This window comes from Dendropsophus ebraccatus, chromosome 4 (assembly GCF_027789765.1).
Source record: "Dendropsophus ebraccatus isolate aDenEbr1 chromosome 4, aDenEbr1.pat, whole genome shotgun sequence".
NCBI classification, from domain to species: domain Eukaryota; kingdom Metazoa; phylum Chordata; class Amphibia; order Anura; family Hylidae; genus Dendropsophus; species Dendropsophus ebraccatus.
This window is the reverse complement of record NC_091457.1, coordinates 37,636,208-37,662,198: the sequence shown is the minus strand read 5'-3', so window position 1 is coordinate 37,662,198 and position 25,991 is coordinate 37,636,208. Positions and strand designations below refer to the sequence as shown.

At 42.5% G+C, this 25,991-nt stretch overlaps 2 protein-coding genes across 3 annotated transcripts; one reads left to right on the top strand and one right to left on the bottom strand.

Moving 5' to 3' along the window:
• The first annotated feature begins 1,789 nt into the window (after positions 1-1,789).
• Positions 1,790-10,189, top strand: GATD1 (glutamine amidotransferase class 1 domain containing 1). The gene is made up of 8 exons (XM_069965610.1): positions 1,790-1,935; positions 3,491-3,567; positions 4,781-4,886; positions 5,925-6,032; positions 7,077-7,171; positions 7,889-7,982; positions 9,128-9,239; positions 9,760-10,189. Exons 1-8 carry the CDS (start codon positions 1,839-1,841, stop codon positions 9,764-9,766), a joined length of 696 nt encoding a protein of 231 aa, XP_069821711.1. The 5' UTR covers positions 1,790-1,838; the 3' UTR covers positions 9,767-10,189.
• On the bottom strand, positions 8,314-25,225 carry LOC138788090 (uncharacterized). 2 transcript variants are annotated; one of them, XM_069965608.1, is made up of 5 exons: positions 24,803-25,225; positions 19,765-20,114; positions 11,550-11,652; positions 11,239-11,413; positions 8,314-10,364 (listed from the first exon to the last, which is right to left on the bottom strand). In XM_069965608.1, the coding sequence occupies exons 1-5, from the start codon at positions 24,896-24,898 to the stop codon at positions 10,237-10,239; spliced, it is 852 nt and encodes a 283-aa protein (XP_069821709.1). In that variant the 5' UTR covers positions 24,899-25,225; the 3' UTR covers positions 8,314-10,236. The 2 variants fall into 2 exon arrangements, with proteins under 2 accessions (XP_069821709.1, XP_069821710.1); XM_069965609.1 differs by lacking the exon at positions 24,803-25,225 and adding an exon at positions 22,003-22,084.
• Between the last annotated feature and the right edge of the window lie 766 nt (positions 25,226-25,991).

Sequence of the window (25,991 nt, the reverse complement as noted above, 5' to 3'; positions counted from 1 at the left end):
GGGGGGGTCTGTATACAGGGGGAGAGGACTGGTGTGTGTGGGGGGGTCTGTATACAGGGGGAGAGGACTGGTGTGTGTGGGGGGTCTGTATACAGGGGGAGAGGACTGGTGTGTGTGGGGGGTCTGTATACAGGGGGAGAGGACTGGTGTGTGTGGGGGGTCTGTATACAGGGGGGAGAGGACTGGTGTGTGTGGGGGGTCTGTATACAGGGGGAGAGGACTGGTGTGTGGGGGGGGGTCTGTATACAGGGGGAGAGGACTGGTGTGTGGGGGGGGGTCTGTATACAGGGGGAGAGGACTGGTGTGTGTGGGGGGTCTGTATACAGGGGGAGAGGACTGGTTGTGGGGGGGGGGGTCTGTATACAGGGGGAGAGGACTGGTGTGTGTGTGGGGTCTGTATACAGGGGGAGAGGACTGGTGTGTGTGTGTGGGGTCTGTATACAGGGGGAGAGGACTGGTGTGTGTGTGGGGTCTGTATACAGGGGGAGAGGACTGCGGTGTGTGGGGTCTGTATACAGGGGGAGAGGACTGCGGTGTGTGGGGTCTGTATACAGGGGGAGAGGACTGCGGTGTGTGGGGTCTGTATACAGGGGGAGAGGACTGCGGTGTGTGGGGTCTGTATACAGACAGACCCCCCGCACACCAGTCCTCTCCCCCTGTATACAGACCCCCCGCACACCAGTCCTCTCCCCCTGTATACAGACCCCACACACCAGTCCTCTCCCCCTGTATACAGACCCCACACACCAGTCCTCTCCCCCTGTATACAGACCCCACACACCAGTCCTCTCCCCCTGTATATAGACCCCACACACCAGTCCTCTCCCCCTGTATACAGACCCCCCGCACACCAGTCCTCTCCCCCTGTATACAGACCCCACACACCAGTCCTCTCCCCCTGTATAAAGACCCCACACACCAGTCCTCTCCCCCTGTATACAGACCCCCCGCACACCAGTCCTCTCCCCCTGTATACAGACCCCACACACCAGTCCTCTCCCCCTGTATACAGACCCCCCGCACACCAGTCCTCTCCCCCTGTATACAGACCCCACACACCAGTCCTCTCCCCCTGTATACAGACCCCACACACCAGTCCTCTCCCCCTGTATATAGACCCCACACACCAGTCCTCTCCCCCTGTATACAGACCCCACACACCAGTCCTCTCCCCCTGTATACAGACCCCACACACCAGTCCTCTCCCCCTGTATAAAGACCCCACACACCAGTCCTCTCCCCCTGTATAAAGACCCCACACACACCAGTCCTCTCCCCCTGTATACAGACCACACACCAGTCCTCTCCTCCTGTATACAGACCCCACACACCAGTCCTCTCCCCCTGTATACAGACCCCACACACCAGTCCTCTCCCCTGTATACAGACCCCACACACCAGTCCTCTCCCCCTGTATACAGACCCCCCCCCTGCACACCAGTCCTCTCCCCCTGTATACAGACCCCACACACCAGTCCTCTCCCCCTGTATACAGACCCCCCCCCCCGCACACCAGTCCTCTCCCCCTGTATACAGACCCCACACACCAGTCCTCTCCCCCTGTATACAGACCCTACACACCAGTCCTCTCCCCCTGTATACAGACCCCCACACACACCAGTCCTCTCCCCCTGTATCCCCCCCCCATGTTACTGTGGATATTGCAGCTTGCCTCCCTCTGTTATTGCACAGTGAATAGTGCAGCAGGACCTCAGCTTGTTCCCGCTCTGCACATCTTGCATATTCAATGTGAGTCCCCGCCTCTTCCTCCAAGAGGCACCACCCCCACTGTGACATCATACCTCACAGGAGCAACTCCATTCTAGACACATTCACTGATGAAGAAACAAGGGTCTACCGGATCCGGCGGGGGAGGAGCAACGGACCGGCTTACCAAGCCTAGCTGTTTAATCGTCTGCAGTGCGGTCACCGGAGGTAAGAGGGGCGTAGTGCTGGTCATGTGACTACTGCTGGCTCTAGGGTCATGTGACCCGTATCCTGTACAGTTATATAGATAGGTCCCGTGCATAGAGATGTGTATGGAGCTGTGCTACCTTTTAGGCCTGATGGGAGTTGTAGTTCATAGTTAGCTGTAAGCATCTGGGGTGAACATATCAGCTGTGACCTAATTGTGAATTTAGGGAACCTGTTAGCAGTTTTAACCCATTATATGTCTGCAGCTATAAGTGTTCCCCAACCTATGCATTTCTGGCTGTTGCAAAACTACAACTCCCATCATGAACAGACAGCTGAGGTCAGCACACATGCTTGGCCATGGCATCCGAATATAGCAAAGCTGAAGTCCCATAGAGAATAAATGGTACTGGGGGAAGGGGCATTGACCTCTGTTCTTGGAGGGGATCTCTGCAGCTGGACCCCCACTTATCAGCTCCTATCACCTGTCCTGTGGATAGACAATGGTTATCTCTTTTACAACAGACATCTAGTGACCTGATTTAAGGCCCTATTCCACCAACAGATCTGACGACAGATTATCTGCCCAGGAGTGGATTTGAAAAGAGGAGAAATCTCAGTCTTTCCTTTACGACCTGATCTCTGATTATAGTCTGTTCCTGGGTTTGGCTTCAAATCTTTGGCAGATAATCTGTGAAGGGTAGAAAGGCTTGTCTATATGGCTGAATAGAGATTTTAGAGGGGTCCCGCTAGGCCCTCTGTGCCACTTTGGGGAGCCGAGCTGGTAGATCCTGGAAGTCCCTTACATGGATGACAATCATGTTATATGAGTGCCTGGAGTCACTGGGATGAGATGCACCAGAGCTGCAGAAATGATCCTGGCTTTTATTTATTAAAAGGGTGAGAAAACATTTGATATACTCTTGCAGAAAATAATAAAGAAGCTATCTTACCTTCTTGCTCTCCCCCGATGCCTTCGGGTTCCCTGCTGAACTATCCCACCACCACTTTCAAGAGGTACTGTCTCAGCCGCCTGCTCAGCCAATTACTTAGCACTGTCCAAGACTAGTCCATCTCAGAAGTGACTGCAGGAACGTTCAGAAGGGAACAGGAAATGTCAGAGGAGGACACCGGGGGAGCGCGGTGAGGTAAGAATAACGACTAATGACTATAGTGGAGATGTCCCTAATGGTTTGAGGTAGTAAAGGGATTCATGAAGACATCCCTGGTGGTCTAGGGCAAGTATCTGAACATCATGTTTGTTGCATAGACTAGTGCAGGCCTTAGAAGGTCTGATCATGCTCATGGTATATAACTACAGATTCCTATAGAACACTTTACAACCTGTAGTAGCAAAAAAATATGTACATTACAGTAAAATACAACTACTACAGATGTAAAGTTTTGCTCAATACCCTGGAATCTATAAGTTTTATGACATGTTGCACTAGTTTACTTGGCTCTCTCTTACCTCTTCCTTCAGGAATTGAAGCAAACAGTGATTTCTCTGCCTATTACTACGAATGGTGAATTACTGCGTTGTGTGTGACGTGACTCTGTCCTCTCTCTCTTTCAGGTGTCTCAGCACAATCCTTCCTGCACACTTTCACACTCGCAAGTTCAGCCTTCAATCTACAAGTGGCTTCTCCTGGGGTGGGTAATGTAAAAGTTCAGTTGCATTTTTGGCCATACAAATAAATAGCATCTACTTACTTCGATGGCTCCAGTGCTGCTGCCGCTTCCTGGTCTGAGACGGGATTTGAGACATGATGCGGAAGGCCTGCTCAGCCATTCAGAAGAGGCAGACCCCGTCACGTCATAAATATCGTCAAGACAGCAGCGCTGGAGCCAGGGAGATAAATGTCATTTTCACCCACCCACTCCCTGAGCCTTGACGAAAAAGGGTTCCGCCCGGAGTACCCCTTTAAACTAAAGCTAAGAATTCCAAAGGAAAGAAATGTATTAAAGGGGTAGTTCAGCAAAAACTTATTTTGTTCAAATCAACTGGTGTCAGAAAGTGCCAGAGATTTGTAATTTACTTCTATTAAAGAATCTCACACTGTACAGTACTTATTAGCTGCTGTATGTCCTGCATGAAGATGTGTATGCTTTCCAGACTGACACAGTGCTCTCTGCTGCCACTTCTGTCCATGACAGGAACTGTCCTGAGCAGTAGCAAATCCCCATAGAAAACCTCTCTTTCTCTCCAGACTGCAGGACATACAGCAGCTGATAAGTACTGTAGGGCCTGAGATTTTCTAATAGTAAATAATTACAAATCTCTGTCATTTTCTGGCACCAGTTGATGTTTGCTAAACTACCCCTTTAAACTTTATTCTCCCCTTACTTATTCTCTTAAAACTGCACCATAAACTGCATGTGTAATTGGGTTATTCAGCATTATAAAATTGATGGCCGGTTCTCAGAATAAGCCGTCAACATTGGATTGTTGCGGGGGTCTCACTGTGGCTGATCAGCTGTTTGAAGGGGCCAAGCTAATATTGTCTGCCCCTCACCAAGCCAACATTGACAGCCTATTAGGAGAATACTGCATCCTTTTAATAAGACTGGATAACTCCTTTAATGTGACATACAGTATAAGTGTATGCCATATTACTACATGTCTCACTGGAATAATGAAATGGTGTTCGTAGACCCTGCCTCCTGTTTCTTAGCGGCCATAACACATTCATAGGGCTGCGTGTATTACTATGCAGTAAACAATTACCTGTTATGGAGTCATCTGGAGGATGAAGGAATTGTTACAGCGTGATACTGGTTTTTATCAGAGGTTCCCCTTTAATAGCTACTTAATTTGTGCCCATATCAGCATGTTGGATGACTACTCTTTTATTTTATTTCTCAGGGAAAGGCTCTTGATTTTGTAGGTATCAGCGACGTAGACACAAGATGGTTTCAAGATTTCCAACTTAAGCCATATGCCAACCCAGCAAGACTGGAGTCAATAGATGGTGAGATGATGTGATTAAGGGGTTAAATGTTTAGTCCTACCATAGCCCATATATTTTGGTTCTGCTCTAGGGATTGATAGCTATGTGAAGAATGGTTACAGGGTGGCCACAGTAGCCCAGTTTATCAAACTGCTGTTGTTGGGGACCTAGATTAGACATAAGAGCAACAGTATAACAGACAGAGGTTCTGTAAGCATCTCCCCCATCACTAAAGTGTTGTGGGCCATTTTTCCTCCAATTAAAGGGGTACTTTGAAGAATAAAATAGTTTTTAAATCAACTTGTGTGAGAAAGTTGTAGAGATTACTTCTTTTTAAAAATCTTAAGCCTTCTAGTACTTATTAGCTGCCGTATGTCCTACAGGAAGTGGTGTATTCTTTCCAGTCTGACAGAGTTCTCTCTGCTGTCACCTTTCACGAACTGTCCAAAGCATGAGAGATTTTATATGAGGATTTGCTGCTGATATGGAAAGTTCCTGTCATGGACAGAGGTGGCAGCAGAGAGCACTGTGTTAGATTGGAAAGAATACGCCACTTCCTGCAGGACATACAGCAGCTGATAAGTGCTGGAAGACTTAAGACTTAATTTTTGAATCAGTATAACTTTCTGAAATCATTTGTTTTAAAAACTACCCCTTCAATCCCTATTCATTGCAGCTGCCATAAAGAACACACACAGCTTCAACAGAGAGGATAGGCTAGCAATAAAAAAAATCACAAACAAACCAACAACTGGCTGATATGCATCAGATTCTGTATTTTTTATTTGGCAATCCTTTCCACATTGGAAATTCTGTCACAGATTGAAGAATTCCAGACAGAATAGCAGAAAACGCTGCTCTGTTATGTCTCGTAAGACGCCATAATGGAAACCTGACGGAGCCCTTTCACCTGTTCCTGCAACACTTATGTTGGAGAGATATGATGAGGATATTTAGGATCAGAAAATACTGATGAATCTGCTTTATCCCTATAAGCTGTAGATTATATGGGAAGTATGGCTTTCTATTTCATTCCTATTTTTGTCTGTTCCTTTCTAGGATCACGCTATCATGCACTCTTAATCCCACATTGCCCGGGTGCTATGACGGACTTGGCTAACAGCGGTTATCTGGCCAGAATTTTGCAGCACTTCAAAACAGAAAAGAGTAAGATGGCGTGAGCAAAGTGATGGCTGACACGTTGCAGTATGGAGGCAGATTTATTATGTTTATCGATCTGCTCTTTAAGGGTCATTAACAAAGTGAGACATCAGCAGGGAAAGTGCCTCATTATGTAGACAGGAGTGCCGGGTGGCTGCCAATTGCAGTCTAATATAGGCCTATCTGCTGCCCCCTACTGGTGTTAAAGCTCACAGCAACCAGCTGAACAGCAGTGGGCCCTGGTTTAGATACTGTAAGTCTTAGGCTTTATTATACGGCCCAATTTTCTGCTTCTCCCTTGTCTGTAATAGCACAGGCAGTGAGCAGGGAAAGGCAGCAGGCCATCGCTGACAAAACCGTGATCTTTCAGCATGTTGAAATACCACGATCAGTTGACATTGTGCATGTTGGCTGATCATTGCCTTTCAACATGTGCTATAACACTAAACGATTATCGGCCTGAATGATCAATAATCAGCCAAACAAGGCCAATAATCGTTTAGTGTAATAGGGCCTTTACTCCTTATGGAATAAAAAGAAAAAATACCTTTAAGTTGGCTATATACATTAGATACATAATTTCAGTGGGAGCCACTATTAGTATTATGCTATGTTTTCACTGCATGTAGGTATGCTGCATATGCATTGAGAATATGCTGATATTAGCTGTTAGGTACCAATGTCCTTTAGGCCTCTATCAGGGTAGTATGCGCTGGAATACCCTTTTTTAAGCTGTGAAGAAAAGCACAGCAGACTGCAGTGGGTCATTATAAAAAGCTACCATATACATTTTTCTTTTGCATTACAGTCATTGACTGATGTGTGCCACTGTATAGCTATACATTGGGTCTGGGGTATATTTTGGAGGCATGTTTGGGAAGCAACATTTTAGTAGAATTCTGCTGCTGAAGGTAAAGCCATGTCCCTAAGATCTGTCCAAGGTGATAAATAGAAAAGCCATCCTACTAGATACACTGACTTAAATGTTACATGATATGATGAGTGTGGATTCCTCATAAAAGATTAAAAATGTATATTCTTTCCCTATAGAGCCTATTTGTGCCATTGGGCATGGTGTGACTGCCCTATGCTGTGTAACCAATGAGGACAAATCCTGGGCCTTTCAGGACTACAGCCTCACAGGGGTGAGTAAATAGCCATTCAGTCACATTTTGACTAATAACACCTGACTATATAGCTTTTACTGTTCACAGCGCCATATACTGTGCACCAGTGTTCCTAAACCTGTGACTTTCCAGCAGTTGTAAAACTAGAGATCCCAGCATGACTTCACAGTCTGTGTTGTAGTTTTACAATAGCTGGGGACCTGTAGTTTGTCGGACATTGCTCTACAGCTTGCAGACTGGCTGACAACCTCTGTGGGAGCTCTCATGGCAGCCATATTGGTAGAAATAAGAAAACAGAAATATATATATTATAAAAGTCATTGCCAGGTGTAGATTATTAGATATAACTTACAAGTTGAGTTCATCACTGTAAAGAGACAACATATAAAATGTCACGGTGCAACATTGTATTTTTAATAAATACTTACAAAAAATAAGAAAAAAAGCATATGCAGGGGTTATAGAAGCCCCCTCCACCTGGTCATCAAAGGGCAGGACACAGAAAAGTTGGCACTGCAATATACAGTCAGGATTTCCTGCAGTTAAAGCATTGTTCAGTTGTGGAGCACGGTTGTCCTACCAGAGGAGCTGCCGTCATACAGTGTCTTACATCACTGGGGTTTGGGATACATCACCATGGCATGTACTGTCCATGTTCTGTTTATAACATGAGTCATTTAGTATACAGCATTATGACATTGTTGTCATTCTCTCCCCTGTATCATGTGCATTAAGCCTTCCGTGTATGAACTGGTCCGACAGTCAGATTTCATCAGCTTGCCGCTTATCCTGGAAGACTTTGCTAAGGACTCTGGAGCAACATTCAGTGGTAAGTAGTACTAAGAGGGTTTCTCAACTGCTGAGCGCAGACAGAGACACATCTGAAGACAATGGTAAAAACCCTATTTACAGTGCTTTGAGACATAAGTTATCTTTGCGATGTACCTCAGTGCAACTCTAATTTGGCTGCACTAGTCACAGAAATAATTTGCTATACCCTTAAGTAACAGCAGTGCCTTGCCTCTCCCCCCACAGTTGTTGTAACAGTGTCGCCCCACAGTAGTCATAGCAGTCCCTCGCCCCCTCCCCCCCCCTTCACAGTAGTCACTGAAATACATCTCCCACCTCTCCATGGTAGTTACAATGGTGCCCCCCCCCCCCTCAGTAGTCACCACAGTGCCTTGTCCCTGCCTCCCCTCAGTAGTCACCGCAGTGCCTTGTCCCTGCCTCCCCTCAGTAGTCACCACAGTGCCTTGTCCCTGCCTCCCCTCAGTAGTCACCACAGTGCCTTGCCCCTGCCTCCCCTCAGTAGTCACTGCAGTGCCTTGCTTTTTCACCTGTCAATCCAGCAGATTTGTTCTCATCCCCTTTTCAGGTACAGCAGTGCTTTTCCTATCCCTTTCCTCCATAGTATTGACCAAAATGTCTCCTCCCATATTGGTCAATGCAGTTCCTTCTCCTTCCCTTACAGTGATCATAGTGGAAGCTTGTACACCCTTTCCTTCCTCCATCCCACATAGATATAGAAGCGCCTTCTTGCCCAGTATCCATTCCTGCATCAGTCTCCATTACCAGGTAGAAGAATAGTGTGTTGTTATGTTACAGCCTATGTGTGCTGTCTCTCCTCGGCAGAAGCTGACTGTGGCAGGCCCTGCTGGCAACACTGAAGCTGCATACTGTCAGCGACAGTCGGCTCTGTATGTTTGGCAGTGGGTGGAATCACCCAGCAGCTAAATGCCTTGAAGGGAAACTCGGTCACCAGGGCCTTTATTTGTAGTCCTTAGTGGCCTTTTTTGGGATCATGTGTTGGAAGGTTCTTATATGTCTGTAATGATGATGGGGAAACAATGGCTGTAGTCATGCTTGTAAACGAGCTGTCCGCTGACTATAAAGACAAATATGAAATAATGTAAACTTTTTGGTCACCGAACAGCAATAACACTGAATTTCTTTTTTTGGCTTTCCTGTATTTAGCCAGTGAGCCGGACGCCATACACATAGTCTTGGACAGGCATCTGATCACAGGGCAGAATGAGAACTCAACAATGGCTGCAGTCCAGAACCTGATCTTGCTCTGCAATGGAAGGTCAGTGCCAAGTCTTCATCCTACATTCACAGGCAGAATTCTGTGCTCTTTACCCTGTGTAGGCTTTTACCTCTGCAAAGGATGTGTAATGCTGGAAACAAGTTATGATTCTCTGCATCTCTTTCCCACCTTGTGCAGGCACAGGAAATGGGTTGGCAGTGCAAATGCTTGGTCACCACTCCAATTGTCGATGGGACTTCCAAACATATCCAAGTTCAGCGCTCTGTAATGTTTGGAAGCCCCATAGACAATAAATGGAGTGGAGCTCGAGTATGATCCACAACAAATACATAACTTGTTTCCCTACATTTATACAGTTGTTGACAGTGGGTGCAGCACTCTGCTCTTCACTCATTCTTCTGATTATTGGGGGTCCTAGTAGTGAGAGCCCCACCGATCAAAACCTATGACATTTCCCTTTGATACGTTGTACCTTTTTTTTTTTTTTTTTTTTATTTACTTTTTGAGGTACTTTTAAACTATCATCAATGATTTCATGGATCTTGTTTCTTCTGTATAGGAAATAAACGTGAGGAAGAACCTCTGTGAATCAGCATTCCTCCTGTGCTTGTTTGTATGCAGAAGACCTAGAGACACTAAAGATGTGCCGTATGAATTACTGTAATGGGCAAGCGTGCATGAGATGCATCCTCCGCACCCGCCGTGCTACAATGCCTTGATCATCCCACTGCATGAAGGGAAGATATCCATTTGGATAAGGCAAATGGACTGTAGCTGGCTCCTGAGGATATATAATGGAAGGCTTAGATCTCACATAGGTTGAATCATTGGCTATGGATGAGGTTAGCTTCATAGGCTGCATATCGGACCAACACCCAAGAGCCCTTCATGTCACTGTGATCGCCTACAGATCAATTACTGTGGTTTTGTATTTGTAAAAGGATATTTCTGTCCCTTGTCCGTTTTCAATAAAATGTTCGGTTCCCCCAGTCTGCCTTTCTATTGCACATCTTTGCTGAGAAGATGGCCGTCTGTGTCACATGTCCATAAGATTGTTTCTCCGACGCACACCAGAAAAAGATTTTCTGACAAGCAAAACTACCACAGCTAAAACGGTAACACCGAGAACCATGCCGATAACTATTGCTGCGTAGTTTGTAGTGGCTGGTGGGAGGGAAAAAGCATATAGTGAGAGGATTTTAAGAAATAGATTGACATGATTTAAATACAATGTGTATCACTGTCTTATTGGAGTTGTACTTTCTTGCAGAAACAGCTGCATGCAAGTATTGTGGCTCCATTCCATTTAAAGGGTTTTCCTGGACTTTGATAGTAATGGTCTAGGCTTAGGACTGGCCAATAATATAGGATATAGGGTGGAGGTGTCCATCTCCTGGCACTTCTGGTAAGTATAGTGCATCACAGCAACCTCTATACCTTGGGATGGAGCTGCACTACCAGGCAAAGCTGCTGCAAAGTGTCTCCACTCTTCCTGTATTTAGGCTTATCCCTCTATAGGAAGTGATGGTATATTGTAAGATGCTGTAAGTCCCAGCCAGATGCTGTTGAGGGTAATTTAACACAGCTTCACTGATTTGATTGGAGTTGTTGCAGGTCAGAGACCCCACAGTCATGGTATATGGAATATTCTAGCAATTTACATCAAAAGATAAAGCTTGGCAGAAACACATCTATTAAGGTATGGAGTGTACAAATGCCAACCATGCCATACAGTTACTGGCAGATCGGCAGTATGAGATTGTCATTTGAGGGCTCACTATCACTCATTAACAGATGACCCCAGACAATCCCTTCAAAAAAATTCCCAAGTAAAGGCCGAGTCTGGCTGTGCAGAAGCCACTTTTGCACCCCCCTATAAAGTACATATACCCTAATAACACATATAGGTAGTAGCCCCAGATTTGACATTGCATGGCCACTCACATACACAGTTGTATTGTAGCAGCCAGTGTGTCTTGGATGATCCAAGTATTTAGCTGAAAACCAGTCTTGCCAATGTAGTGTAGCTGATACTTGCCTTTTTTTCTTGTCTCCCGTGTCACATAGATTGGTGGCACTTCTATATGGTCGGACATTGCCACCAACATGGGCTCTTCTGGTTGTTTAGAGGGCAGTTCTAGAGTGCAGGAAGAACTGCAGGGCCTTGAGTGGTTGGAATTCAGACAGAGCTTTAGTTCACAGCTTATTGTTACCTAACAAGGGAAATGATGTATGTACTGTATAATGCTGGACGATGAAGGAAATATATGTATATAATACATATATATGTATATAATACTTTAAGCTTTACTCCATGCTATAACATGGAGATAAAATAGTCACACCTACCGCGATAGAGCCAGAGATTGGGGTTACTTCTGAGAGATCCAGCGTGAAGACAGTCTTCCTGTCTTCCATTAGGACATCCTCTACTATTCTATCATCCAAACACCTGGAATAAGAGGGAAAGAATTTAGGGTACAAATGAGTCATGTTTTATGTAAAGTGGACCTGCAGGTTCTCCTGACACTTCTGTTTTTCTCAGAACTTGAGATTCCCATGATAGAGCTGTACCTATACATACAGTATTAGATAGTTGCTTAATCTTGCCATAGTCAGCGGGTTTGGCCAACTCATCCAAAGTTTCATCAGAAGATGACCTATTATTTAAAGTGAATCTGTCACCACCTGACCACTTACCAAGCTGACGGCACGGCTAAATAGATATTAATTAAAGCATTTAGAACACACCTTTGTTGTCTGTGTTTTTATTTGATGTGAATAGTGTCAAAGAGGCGGGGCCTATTCTATGGGCCCTATAGTCCCTATATTTCACTGTGCTGTATGCACAGTGTGTGCCACTGATTGTAACAACATAGTAAAGCATAGAGGTGCTAAGGCCCTGGGAATAATCTTTGACACTATTTACAGCCATTTCTTTTCTGTAAATGAATACACAGACATGGACAACAAAGATATGTTCTAAATTAGGGGTTTCAAACTCAGGCCCTTCAGCTGTTAAAAAGCCAAAGCTTTAGCTGTCCGGGCATGATGGGAATTGTAGTTTTGAAACAGCTGGAGGGCCTGTGTTTAACATTCCTCTTCTAAATGCTTTTATTGATATCTATCTAGCAGTGCTGTTGGCTTGGTAGGCAATCGGGGTGAGAGATTTACTTTAAATCTAGGTTTATGTTAAACATATGGGGAGATTTATCAAACATGGTGTAAAGTGAAACTGTCTCAGTTGCCCCTAGCAACCAATCAGATTCCACCTTTCATTTTCCAAAGAGTCTGTGAGGAATGAAAAGTGGAATCAGATTGGTTGCTAGGGGCAACTGATTCAGTTCACCTTTACACCATGTTTGATAAATCTCCCCCATAGTTTTTTTTTTATTTAAGTTTCGTGATGTTTTTTCTAGTTTTCCACCTTTCTCTCAATGTTATAATCCTGAAATCTTGCTCTTTTCATATTTACCACTAAAACTAAGCTGATACTTCCTGCTCTGTCTTTAGTGATAAGAGGAGGAGGCTGTAAAGACCTGTGCAGCATTGCAGTGACAGGTGACACCAGAAGATACAGGTGACGCTCACAGCTCAGTCCCCCCTTCCCTGTGGGATGACCTCTTTAAGGTCAAAAAGTATGTTAAAGCGTAACTGTCATGTTTTTTTTTTTTTTATGCAGAAATCAGTAGTATAAGCGATTTTAAGAAACTCTGTAAAAGGTTTCATCAGCCAAAAAAGCCTCCTTCTGTACTCAAGAAGCAATCTCCCAGCCTCCCCCCCTGTAACCGGATGGGTTCATTTCAGAAAATTAAAGTGTCTTATTGATGTAATGAGAAGGAATGTATTATTTTAATGTCTTGTGTGTATATATATATATATATATATATTCGTATGGCTATGTGTGTAGAAGTCATTGTAGTTGTGTGTGTGTGTGTATGTATACTGTCACACCTATGTCAACTGTCCAGCCATATAACTTCACAATAGTGTAAACATTGGAGGATACAGTTGTTTGTTGCTATTGTTGTATGGCTGAAAGAACCTTATAGCTGTAATTGTAAAACTGGGTCCCCATTGTGCTTGGTAAATATGTACAAGGCCGGAGAAACATCAGATAACTTCCATTCATGGTCATCAGTGGTCTACAAAGACATACAAGCACATCACCCCCACCCAAACTTACTATAAAGGTCGGGGGTATGTAGCTTCGAGCCAGCCTCAGCTGGGACCATGGATGGAAGGTGCCCAGCACCCTGGTGGTCATCGAGGGAAATGGGCGTATATTAGACCATAATATACAAAGGGGCTCCCCATTTCATTGTGGATAAAACAACTATGCATCTGTACCATTTGTAACTACAGCTAAGTATTGTTCTTTGTATTAAATACCTTATTTTTCTATAATTCTGTGTGGTTATAGCCTTCTCCGACTATTATCAAAAGCAACCGGCTACATAATGGTGTCAGAAGTGGGATAATAGTCATAGAATTGCTATAACTGTTTAATAGAATATAATGTATGTGTTAGCTGAGATGTGTAGTTGTGGGGTAGATGACAAAGCGAGTCCAGTCCCCTGGTGGGTGTATAGTTCGCGACCCTGTGCACCCAGCACTCGAGGTGGTGACACTATTTCAGCTGACAGACCCCAGTCGGCTGGTGGTGCCTTGTTATGTCTCTTGAATGGCGGAAGACCGCAGCAGATGTGGGATGGATCTGTCTGCTGGTGCGAATTGAGAGAGACATAAAAGAAAAAGAAGTGAAGCAAGTGGGCTTCATGGATGTGGAGATTGTAGGGTGGGAGCAGGCTCCTCACCAGGTTTTGGCCAATGAGTGGTCGCAGTGTGTTGTTTTATAGGTTTGAAGTAAGTGTTTGAGTGAGTTAAGTGTTTGAGTTAAGTGTTTGAGAGATGTGAAACCTATAGTAATGTGTTTGCAAAGAGTATGAGTAGAAGTTGTGTGTTATTGGCAGGTAAGAATGGATGTTATTGTTTTACCGGTGTTGGAACAATTAATGTGTAGAAGGTAACAGTGTGACAGTAAAAAGTGTAACTTCCAGCCATAAATGAAGGCTTGTATATGTTTTTATAATGACGTTGTATGTGTTTTTACACTGCAGAAAAGTTTCTCTCTGTACCTGGGAGAGCAGAGTGAGAAGCAGCTTGTCAGTAAGAAAACAATAGAAGGTCTGGAGCTCACAGGAGGTTTAATCTCATAGTAATTGATAAATGACAATATGTAGCTCTGCTGCGGCAGGAAGGTTTTCTTTTTGTGACTTCTCTGGAAAGATTAGTTGAGGACTCTCTGTTTGTCATTTGAAGATTTTGTGTCTGAGAGCTATAAACGTAATCTCTGTGCAAAGTGTTGTACTCTGTCCATTGTTTTAGTGTTTGTATTTTCTGTTTGTGGACCAGTCAGATAGACGATAATCTGATGGCATCTGATGACTTCATGGGATTATGTAATCTATGATATAACTAATATGTCTGTGTTTTATTTGCAGGTTCTTGAAGGAATGTTGCTATACAGTATATAGTATGTGTATAACTTGTAATATAATGGATCCATTTAAATTGGTAAATGTAAATTGGGGTATAGAAAGAGAAAAATCCACTTGGTGATATTGATTACACTTTGTAAGATTTGAAAAATAACCATGAGTTTTGTTTATTTCCACAGCTGTAGGAAAGTTTTGCCCTTATGAAAAGTTTTGTTTTTTCACAGTTTGGCAGGAAGGATGGACACCGAGAACTTCAACTGTGTGAAAATGCCATTAATTGTCCATTTATATTTTAGGATTTGCACATGAAAGAGACATTTTTTGATATGGTTAACCACAATTTTTTAGGCATTTCATGATGTTTTTTTTTTTTTTTGAAAGGAGCTCCATGTTTTGTTTTATTTTTATCATTTCTTTTGTGTGAATTGTATGTTATGAATGGATGGGCCCATGTGTGTGTTTTATGTTTGTACATGTCTGTATTGTTATATGTGTTGTCTGTCTTGTGATACTACAAGAAAGTTAGGTTTGGTATGGTCCCAGGGTTACAGACAACTGACCTGAAGTATGACAATACAAAGACCTGGACTAAGGGGGTGGTGACAAATGACATAGAAAGGTGGGATAAGAAAGGGAGAGTGACAGCTCCTTATGTTTGGAAATACCAGCCCTTTGTCCCTCCTAAAGACCTCATTGTCACTTGAAACCCTGAGAGGGAAATAAGATTGAGAAGTCTGAATTGTCTTCAGATGCCTACTTGGTGCTATATAAGTGGTGTATCTGAATGCTGAATTGAATATATTTCACTGAAATTGGTTTTGGGATAAAAATTAATCAATATTGAAGCAATAAACTGAATGAGTTCAGAACGTTCAAGATTGTTTACAAACAAAACAATAAGGGTGGGTGAATTGTGTTGGGAAAATGCAAATATGTATGGGTAACCATTACTGAGAAAATGCCTGCATTGGATATAGCTATATATGTATGTGTGTATATATATATCTCCAATACAGGATGATGGGTTTGCTTTACATGGGATGCATATTAAAGGATATGTGTGTATACTCTTGATTTGTTTATTCATTCAATAGACTGAAGTCATATACTATATGTTTAGTTTGTATGCTTGAAATTTAAGAATGTTGTTTGACGATAAACATGTTGGTAATGGGATTAGGTAGATCGCCATTGTTACATGTCCTTGCTATCAACAGAAACACTTTCCTGGGCAGAGATTTGATTTGTTGTTTTTTTTCCCTAAGAAAGACATTTGGATTTTTATTTTTAAGTTCTCCATTTGATGAAGGAATGAGTGACCACCATGAAAATGCACAGGACTTTATACAGAGTTTACAGAGACTTCGCAAATGACCTTCTGTTCTCATGTGACTGAGTCTAAAGCCACCATGTTTCCTATCTGCTGTGGATTTGTTGATTCATTCCTATTTCGATATTGACCCCTCTTAAAACTCAGCAAGTGCAGAGAGCCTGAAGAGCTGACATCCAGAGATCTACAGTGTCTTCAAGGTGCCAAAATGATGCACGAGTGAAGGAAGACCATGTACCTGGAACAACACTGCTAAAGGGGCTCTACAGTCTGCACCTCCAGCCATACCTGCAACCCCCTGATCCATCACCAGAGATACATAGGGGAGGGGAAGAATGAGACAGACTTCTGAACATGTAAAGAGTGGGGGCAGATGCCTACTGAGGATCTGTCCTTTGGCCAACCATGGAAGTAGTGACGTTACCTGAGCAATAGGCCCCTGTGGCGAGGGCACAATAATCCCCTTGCTTCCCTGCACCTGAGATTGGGGTCTAAGAAGATCAGAAGAAAGAAAATTCCCACCAGAATGGATATTGTATTTTGTATTACTGGACATTTGATTTTTCTTTTTTGGTTTTAAGCCCAGCTGTGACCGCACCAGTTTCTGTTTGTAGCAACCGACCAATGTAAGAGAAAATAGGAAGTGAGCAATCACATGGTTAAATGAGGATGATATTAAGAGAAGAATGTGTAAATGGCGTCACAAATAATGTTTTGTAACTTCCTTACATCACATCAATAAGACAAGGGGTGGAGTGTAACCGGATGGGTTCATTTCAGAAAATTAAAGTGTCTTATTGATGTAATGAGAAGGAATGTATTATTTTAATGTCTTGTGTGTATATATATATATATATATATATATATATATATATATATATATTCGTATGGCTATGTGTGTAGAAGTCATTGTAGTTGTGTGTGTGTGTGTGTGTGTGTGTATGTATACTGTCACACCTATGTCAACTGTCCAGCCATATAACTTCACAATAGTGTAAACATTGGAGGATACAGTTGTTTGTTGCTATTGTTGTATGGCTGAAAGAACCTTATAGCTGTAATTGTAAAACTGGGTCCCCATTGTGCTTGGTAAATATGTACAAGGCCAGGGAAACATCAGATAACTTCCATTCATGGTTATCAGTGGTCTACATAGACATAGAAGCACATCCCCCCCACCCAAACTTACTATAAAGGTCAGGGGTATGTAGCTTCGAGCCAGCCTCAGCTGGGACCATGGATGGAAGGTGCCCAGCACCCTGGTGGTCATCGAGGGAAATGGGCGTATATTAGACCATAATATACAAAGGGGCTCCCCATTTCATTGTGGATAAAACAACTATGCATCTGTACCATTTGTAACTACAGCTAAGTATTGTTCTTTGTATTAAATACCTTATTTTTCTATAATTCTGTGTGGTTATAGCCTTCTCCGACTATTATCAAAAGCAACCGGCTACACCCCCTGACTTCTTATCTGTGCATTATCAGGCAAACACGTCTTCATTACAGAGAAGCCAGTGAAGACGGGTTCTGCTCTCTCTATTCTATCCTTATTTAGGGGGGAGGGGCCGAGGGAAATGAGGGAGCAGGAAGAGGTGACATGAAGGTCATCTGTCTGTAGACTCTCTGGGCACCTAAAACGCTAAATTCAGGTGGCAGAAAGGTCAGTGCTTATCTATGAACTCACTGAGAGAAGATTGCAGGGTGTTGTGCTGTGCAGGACTGCTCCGTGCTCAGTCACTCCTAACAGCCCCTCCCCTCTCCATAGCCACATAATGGACAGTCCAGAAGGAAACTCTTTTAGTACATAAAACCTATTACAGAGTTTCTTAAAATCGCTTGTACTGTTGATATTTAATGTTTTCAGAAAAATGGCCCTGAAATGACAGTTACGCTTTAAGTAATGTTTCCAATTCACATCAGTTAGACAGGTCCTATCCATTGTGCTTCCTGTAAAGCATATCACTAAACAGCTAGGGCAAGATGGCTGCACTCATGATAATGTATAAAAATGAGATAAAAAATAATAATCAGAAAATAGTAATAGTATTGCGTTCTTATCAGTAAAAAAAAAAACTAGCCAATACTTCCCCATTTAGGAGTATATAGTGACATCCTTCAGGTGGAATAGGAATGCTCAGTCGATAATTTTATACATTTCCAATTGGAACAAAGGAATGGCAAAGCACAGACTTCCATACTATATTAAAAAGTCATTTTCTTTCTATTTATAAGGGAATAAACATATTATGCTGTATAAAAGATTTCTACAATTAATTGTCATCTGAATTGTTTACCACGTTTCTGCTGCAGCTTACATAGATTACAATACACTACATGCTGCTTGACTGCTGACAGCTGACTCCATGTCGGCTCAGTCTCCAGACCCTCTTCTCTACTCATGGACAACTTATGTAAGCTCACATTAGATTGTATTACATGATGAATTCAGATTTGTGCATAGATGATACAAGAAACGGGTTGACAGAGCGGGAACAGAATCAAGCAGCTTGCAGTGTATTGTAAACCACAAGTTACAGAGGGGAAAGGGGAAAAAAAACATTTTTTTAGTCAACCCAATTCCAGAAATGGTTATTTTCTTATAATACTACGTATATTGCCTCAAAATATCCAAAGGTGTCCATAGCCTTTAAGGATAGCTGAGCAAAATGTTGTTTAACAAATGTATGAAATCCAGCAGAGAAGATAGCATCAGTAATTCCACTACGTCACCTACAAATCCCATCATATGTTATAGTGACAAGACCTTGGTGCCACTCCAATATCTGTGCTGACTCGGTCAATGAGGATAGCAGAGCAGGACAGGCCCGTGTCTCCATGATAGAGCAGGAGTCCAAACAATACCTTGTCTCTGTCTGTGAGATTTTACACAAATTAAATGGACGCTAAATAAATGAATTAGTTGTATTTTCATTGTTATCTACCAAAAGGAAGCAATCTTGAAACTTCCCCATATGTGGATTCTTTTGATAAGTTTTTTAAACTTAATAGACCATTACTGAATTAACCTGGTACAGCCACAAAAAGTAGGTTCCACAACAATACAGAGTTGTGTTTTTTTCCTAAAGAGATGCAGTGACCACTTCTGACTTCTCTTGTATTCCACATAATAACAAGTCTTAAAGGAGAAGTCCGGCGAAAATTTTTATTAAAGTTCTGTATTGTCACCCAAAAGTTATACAAATCACCAATATACACTTATTATGAGAAATGCACACGAAGTGCTCTGGGAGTCGGGTGGTGACATCACCATTTTATCCAGGAAGTGAAGCCTTTATACAGTAGTAAGTGCAGGGGAAAAAGGCAATTTATGTGCATTTCCCTTAATAAGTGTATATCAGTGATTTGTATAACTTATTGGGGGGGGGGGCAATACAATATTTAATAAAAAAAATTTCCTTTAAAGTGTACCTGCCATTATGAAAAACTTCTGTCATGTCACAGAGGCATTTCAAAAGTTTTGATCAGGTGAAGAGAGATAAGCTGCCCCCAGTAGTGGCTTGTTTTGCTTTCTCCATTAAAACCACAGGCTTATTCCTCCAAACGGACATAACTCTGACAGGTTCACTGTAATGACGCTAAGCTGCGGTACCAGGTACAACAACATGTTAGGATATAAAGATGTGTATTAAAGTAAGACCTGCAGCACTGATATACATATGTGCAGATTGTAGTCTTGGATTGCAATGAGGAACGTTTTCTCTCTTACCCATTTTGGATAATGTAATACTTTATTTTGTCCATTTCGCTAACAAGCCTGCAGGATTCAATGATCAGGCTGACATCACTCCTGTCGGTCTCTGCTTTCACCGTAACAAAAAGCTTCTCGGTACTCCTGATATGCAGGGGAACAGTTGAGAACGCATGCTTGTACTTGCTGACGGCTAGGCTATATGCAATACCAGATAGTAACTGATATAGCTGCCTGTCTGCCATTACATCTGTTGACTGAAGGGTGGCTTGCGGGGAAGTTGTAAGACTTGTGTGCCCAACCAATGCCGCTGTATGATTCCTGAGGTTTCTTGCTGTGGTGTTCATTGTAATGTCCAGGTTATGTTCCTTTATTAATGAAAGAAAAAACTAACGTCATAAAGCTGCAATGATATCACATACTCTCTGCATGTAGGAAGTATATCGAGCACAAATAATCAATAAGAATGATACATTATTGGGAAGAAAACTCAGATGAGTCCCATAGCATAATGTATTACATAGATACATAGTATGATTGAAAAAAGTCACATTAGTGTGTGAGGGACTACTTGGTATACAAGTCAGTAAAGGAAGACAGGAGATGTGATAACTAGAGAGTTACTAAGGCCCAGACTACAATGTATTCCTGGCAAGTACAGCTGCTCTCTGGTCACGTTAGTTAATACGGTTGAAAAAAAAAAGACACGTCCATCAGGTTCAACCAAGGAGGGGATGGATACAGGGAAGGGGGAGGGGTGATAGGTTCTATACATATGCATTTATATTATTTTGCTCTAAGAACTTGTCTAGGCCGGTTTTGAAGCCCTCTACAGTTGTTGCTGTGACCAGATCCTGTGGTAGACTGTTCCACAGATTCACAGTTCTCATGGTAAAGACGACTTGTCGCCTCCGGAGATTGAACCTTTTTTCTCCAGGCGGAGGCAGTGCCCCCTTGTCCTTTGAGGGGGTTTTACCTGGAACATCTTTTCCCCATATTTCTTGTAGGGGCCATTTATATATTTAAATAAATTAATCATATCTCCCCTTAAACGTCTCTTCTCCAGACTAAACAAATTTAATTCTTTTAATCTCTCCTCATAACTAAGATGCTCCATTCCCCTTATTGTCCCAATAGTGCTCGCCTACAAAATGTGAAGTGACCAGAGCTGTAGAGAGATAAGAAAATAAACTAAAATGGTTGAAAATCACAGATGCGAGTGGCTGTGAATAGTGGTGCGTATCTTTCTAGAGCTTTTTTTTCTTCATTCCTCGGGATAACCATGGGATTCCATTTAGAGGGAATGTGTTACCAGAAAATAACAAATTGTTTTAATCAAGTTTGTTAAGCATATTTTAGGTATTTCTTGTGATTTCTCCCCTCAATTTTCCATTTTACTATCAATAATATAAAATAATCCTAAACTCCTGCAGTTTCCATTCAGGCCTCTAGGCCTTAAATTAAACTGAGACTTCCTGTTGTGCAAAGATGATTTCCCAGCAGTGCCCTTCTTATCAGCCCAGTGGCACCAGTATATAGATAACAGGAGGTGCTCACAATGAGCTGCTGCTCAAAACTCAGCGGTCTCCTCCCTGTAGAGTGACCTATAAAGGTCACTGAGCATGCCCAGATGCCTTTGTCATTTATTTAAATAGGACAGGTGCTTTCGGTTTTGTCCTAGGGTCTATGGTATTAGAGACTGCATTTAGGCATCGGCAGTCATGTCTCTTTCAGCCATCTGAACTAGAAAAGTAAACTTTTGTAGAAAACCATAATTAAATGTGTTTGAATGTGTATAGCTTGATAAGGGTCCCTGACCTAGCACAATATGTTTTACAATATGTACAATTATGACACCTGTTAGAGAGAACTGGACGCCTCGAGAGAAGAAACGGATTTATGGTCCATAAACGTGTCAATAAGAAGAAAAAAATGGTAGTGATGATTAGAAAGTGTATGATGCCGAGGCCACACAGGTAGACGGACTCATTGCTCTGACTGTCCCTCTTGGGTGAATGATTTGTATCCACTAATCTTGATCGGCCTTGCCTACACACTGCAGTTTCCGTCCCCTCCCTCTGTCTCCCCCCCCCCCCCCCCACCCCCCTTTCCCCCCCCCCCCCTTTCTCCTGTCTCTCTTGATTCTTCTCCTTTTTCCCTCTCCTTTTGCTTGGCTTTGTCCGGGCTCTTTTGGACAGCCTTCCACTCTTTCAGACACACCATCTTGGTTTGGTTATATGTTTTTCCAAAACCTACGGGAGTGGGTGCGGGCCGGCTTCTAGTTATCCCTTATGTTATGGTGGGAGAGTTTGGGATAAAACTGATGTTACATTAAGTCATGTTCTGTAAAATGATGATTGTCTCGTTGCATATGTTTAATGGGAGGACTGGTGGGCTTGTTGCCATGCTACCTCTGTGCTCTCCAAAAATTAAGAAAATTAAAAAAAATATGTTTATTAAAAGGGTATAAAAACTAGGTCCGATGTTCAGCCTTAGCAATTAGCCTGCCTGTCCTGTTTGCTCCTGTTGCTCTGCTGCATTGTGGTCCTGTATATATCTAAATACTGTTAAAACAGCTTAGGCAGGATAGCAGTCCCCATAATAATGTACAAAAAAATGACAAAAAATCTGAAAATAAAAACAGATTTTTAAAAAATTGACAGTACAAACTAAGCGAATCACTCTGTTAGCTGTCTCTATGACAGAAACACTTTAGGGCCATGTTTACATACTGTCAAAATGACCATTTAGTAACACATATAACAACAGCCATTATAATAAGAACAATGTTATTTGCCCATAAATGACAGCCGTCCACAAAAAATGGCCATCATTTTGAAGGTGTGTGAATATAGCCTAAATGAGTTTCTCAACAAAACTGATCACCTTTTCACAGTATCTGGCTAGTAATGGACCCACAGAATTCACAAGAACAGGGCTCTTTCCCCCTGGTTAAGTGGCACAGCGGTCGACATGTGCACCAATGCTCCACTCCGCTCCTGATGAAGATAGCTGTCACTTGTATAGATCTTTGTTCAGTTCAATGGGAACCCTATTAATGCCTATAAAGTAAACAGCTGGATGGGAGCGGAGCATGGCCACTACACAATGTACAGTTCTGTGTGCCTTTGACTCCATTCACCATGTACATCTGGGTGCAGTGACTCTACCAAACAGCTAGTCAGCAAAGGTTCTGGGTGTTGGTACCCCAATAATGGGATGTTCATGGGTTCATGTTTAAATGTGGGTAGGCCATCGGTCACAAAGTTCAAGAAAATGGCTTTGTCACCTGCTAACTTGCTTTTTATGTAACATCCTGCAGAGTCAGTTATTAACCTTATTTCTGTTTGCAGTCAAAGCGCTTATCAGCCATTGACACACTTATGGCATATGGTGTGAATTCCAGTATTGCCACAGTTCATGTGGCGTTGTATTGAACATGCAATGTGCTGTGTGTATGGCTGTGTAACCATATACAGTGGTACCTTGGTTTAAGAGTAACTTGGATTGAGAGCGTTTTGCAAGAAGAGCTCACAGTTTTTCAAAATTGTAACTTAGTTTAAGAGCATTGCTTAGGTGTAAGAGCTCCCTGTACTGGGTGGGAGGAGAGTGGGGGAGGGGCATGGTCTGCATAGCGGGGTCTACAGCACTGTACTCTGACCCAGGAAGTCTCCCTCATCTTTCAAATCATGGCAGATCCACTTAAGGCTGCGGCTTGCATCAGGGGACAGGACTGTGGCGGTAATTCTAGCCTGTTGTACTACGCTACTGCATAGCCTGTATCTACAAACTGTTGCTGTTTTCAGTTTTATGCACTTACTATACATTATACACCACATGCTGTTTGTTATACTGTACAGTAACTTATAATATCACATATTCAGCAGTTTCTTCATGTTTGTTTCATTTGTTTTATATGTTATTCAGAATACAAAAACAACATTATTTTGGGGTGTGGAACCAATTGTCTACATTTACATGATTTCTTATGGGAAAATTTGCTTTGGTTTAAGAGTGGATTTGGATTGCAAGCACAGTCCCGGAACGAATTATGCTCGTAATCCAAGGCACCGCTGTACACAAAAAAAAAAAAAATAGTTCTAGCTATGAGTGAACTCCAGACATTGCATACCTTCCCATAATAGAGTGCTAATGTACACACGTGTCACTGAATAATGATACAGATAGCTCTGGTGTGGTTTCTCAGGCCAGACCCACAGCGTCAGCCTCATCACAGCAATGAGATGTGTTTGGGTTGTTGTATCGGGAAGCTTGTATTACTGTAACATTTCTTGGGTCAGTTTACTATCCATAGACTATCCATAGGAAGGTAAATATGGGCACAGGCAGAATCTTTGTTGAGGGCCAATGCCTAGATATCCTAAATGGGGGAGCAGTATTCCCATATAATCTATGGATCCAAATCAGTAATGTTGGGTTGTAAGTTGTCATAGTTGGTGAACAGGTGATCCTCATAGTTCCAAGGTCTAAGGGTATGTCCACACTAAGGAATTCTTGCAGAGAACTCCCTGCGGATTCTGACGCTTGCCTATGCGTGTGCCATATACTCCATACTATGCACAGGTGGATTCCAACATCCGCCCAAAAGAATGAACAGGTTCATTCTTTGGGGGAAAGCAGATCCAGGGCAGAAAATTCTGCCATGTTATCAACAGAGCGGAAATCCCACTGAACACAATGGGACATTGCTCTGTTCATATTTTACAGAATTTCAAGCGAAATCCAGTGGTTATCCAGCGCTACAAAAACATGGCCACTTTCTTCCAGAGACAGCACCACACTTGTCTCCAGCTTGGGCGGGGTTTTGCTACACAGTTCCATTGAAGTGAATGGAACTTAATTGCAAACCGAACCTTAACTGGAGACAAGAGTCGTACCCTAATACAGCTCATTCACAACTTGTCATACCAAACACGTGTACAATTATATGGTTATCTTAAGTCACACAATTTTTTTCCTAATAATTCAGTAAATTTCTAACACAGATTGGATTCTTAGAAACCAGAATATAACAGTATAGAAAATCTGATCTTACCTGCATATGAAGTTGGTTGTTCGCACCAGCCCTGGGCAATTCACATAGTAATACTATATATAAAATGCATGCCACAATGAAGTTCTGTTGCCCCATTTCAAAGCCAGAGGTCCATAGATGCTTAGTAAGAGGGTTTCCTGGTAAGAAGCTTCTAATGTTCCTCCAAGCTCTTTATGAAGGTTATGGCTATACCTTTAGTGCAGCTTAGGATGAGATGTGTCTAGTAATGGACTGTCTGCGGAACAGAGGGTGGAGACTCTTAACCTTTTAGCTGCCAAGTTAGGAATCTGATGTTTACTCATGAAAGTGTGGATCCACCGATAGATGATCTATTCCAGGTAGGGTCAGGACGGCCGCACATGTTGGAAAAGGCTTCACAATCACATACAATTGTTGGTTTTGTCTTCACAATGGAGTTAGTGGTTTGGGAGGAACAAGAACAGGACAATGTGTAAGCAGATGTCAGATCATTATTACAGAAGATATCTTCCAGGCTTCCGGCTCATCCTGTGCAGCCAGGAGATTTTTTTTTCTCTTTTGTGTGTGGTGGGATACGGAGGATCAGGGAACTGCTTGTTCTAAGTGCATTAGAGAAATATGATACTAGATGTGAACATTTTTACAGATTTTTTTTTAATGAAGATGTGGTCACAAGTTTTATGCCCTATACTTATCTTGGAGGGAAAAATCACATAGAGAAGCTGCCATATTTTATCCACAAGGCACATAGGTGCATTCATATTAACACGCCAGACACAAATGCCCACCTACAGTTGTTAGTGTGTGTGATTAGGCAGTCCAGGTATTAGCTTGGAACCTATTGGTGTAACACTATTACTGATCTACTGACCTACAGTGCTGCTCACCATTATGGGCGCCCATTTTTTTTTTTTTCATAGACTCTACAATATCTTCACAAATAAATGTAAATGTACCAACTTTATATCCTCAGAATGTTATAGACAGCATGTGCAGCAATAAATGCACCCCCCTAGTTAATACTTGGTTGCACACCATTTGGCATTGATAACAGCCTCCAAATATTTCTTGTCACCATCTTCTTGCACTTCTCATCTGATATATTCTCCCACTTTTTTTTTAAAGGGATAGTGCAGCGTTTAACATTTATTCACTAAATAACACACATTACAAAGTTATTCAACTTTGTAATATATGTTATTTAAGTGAC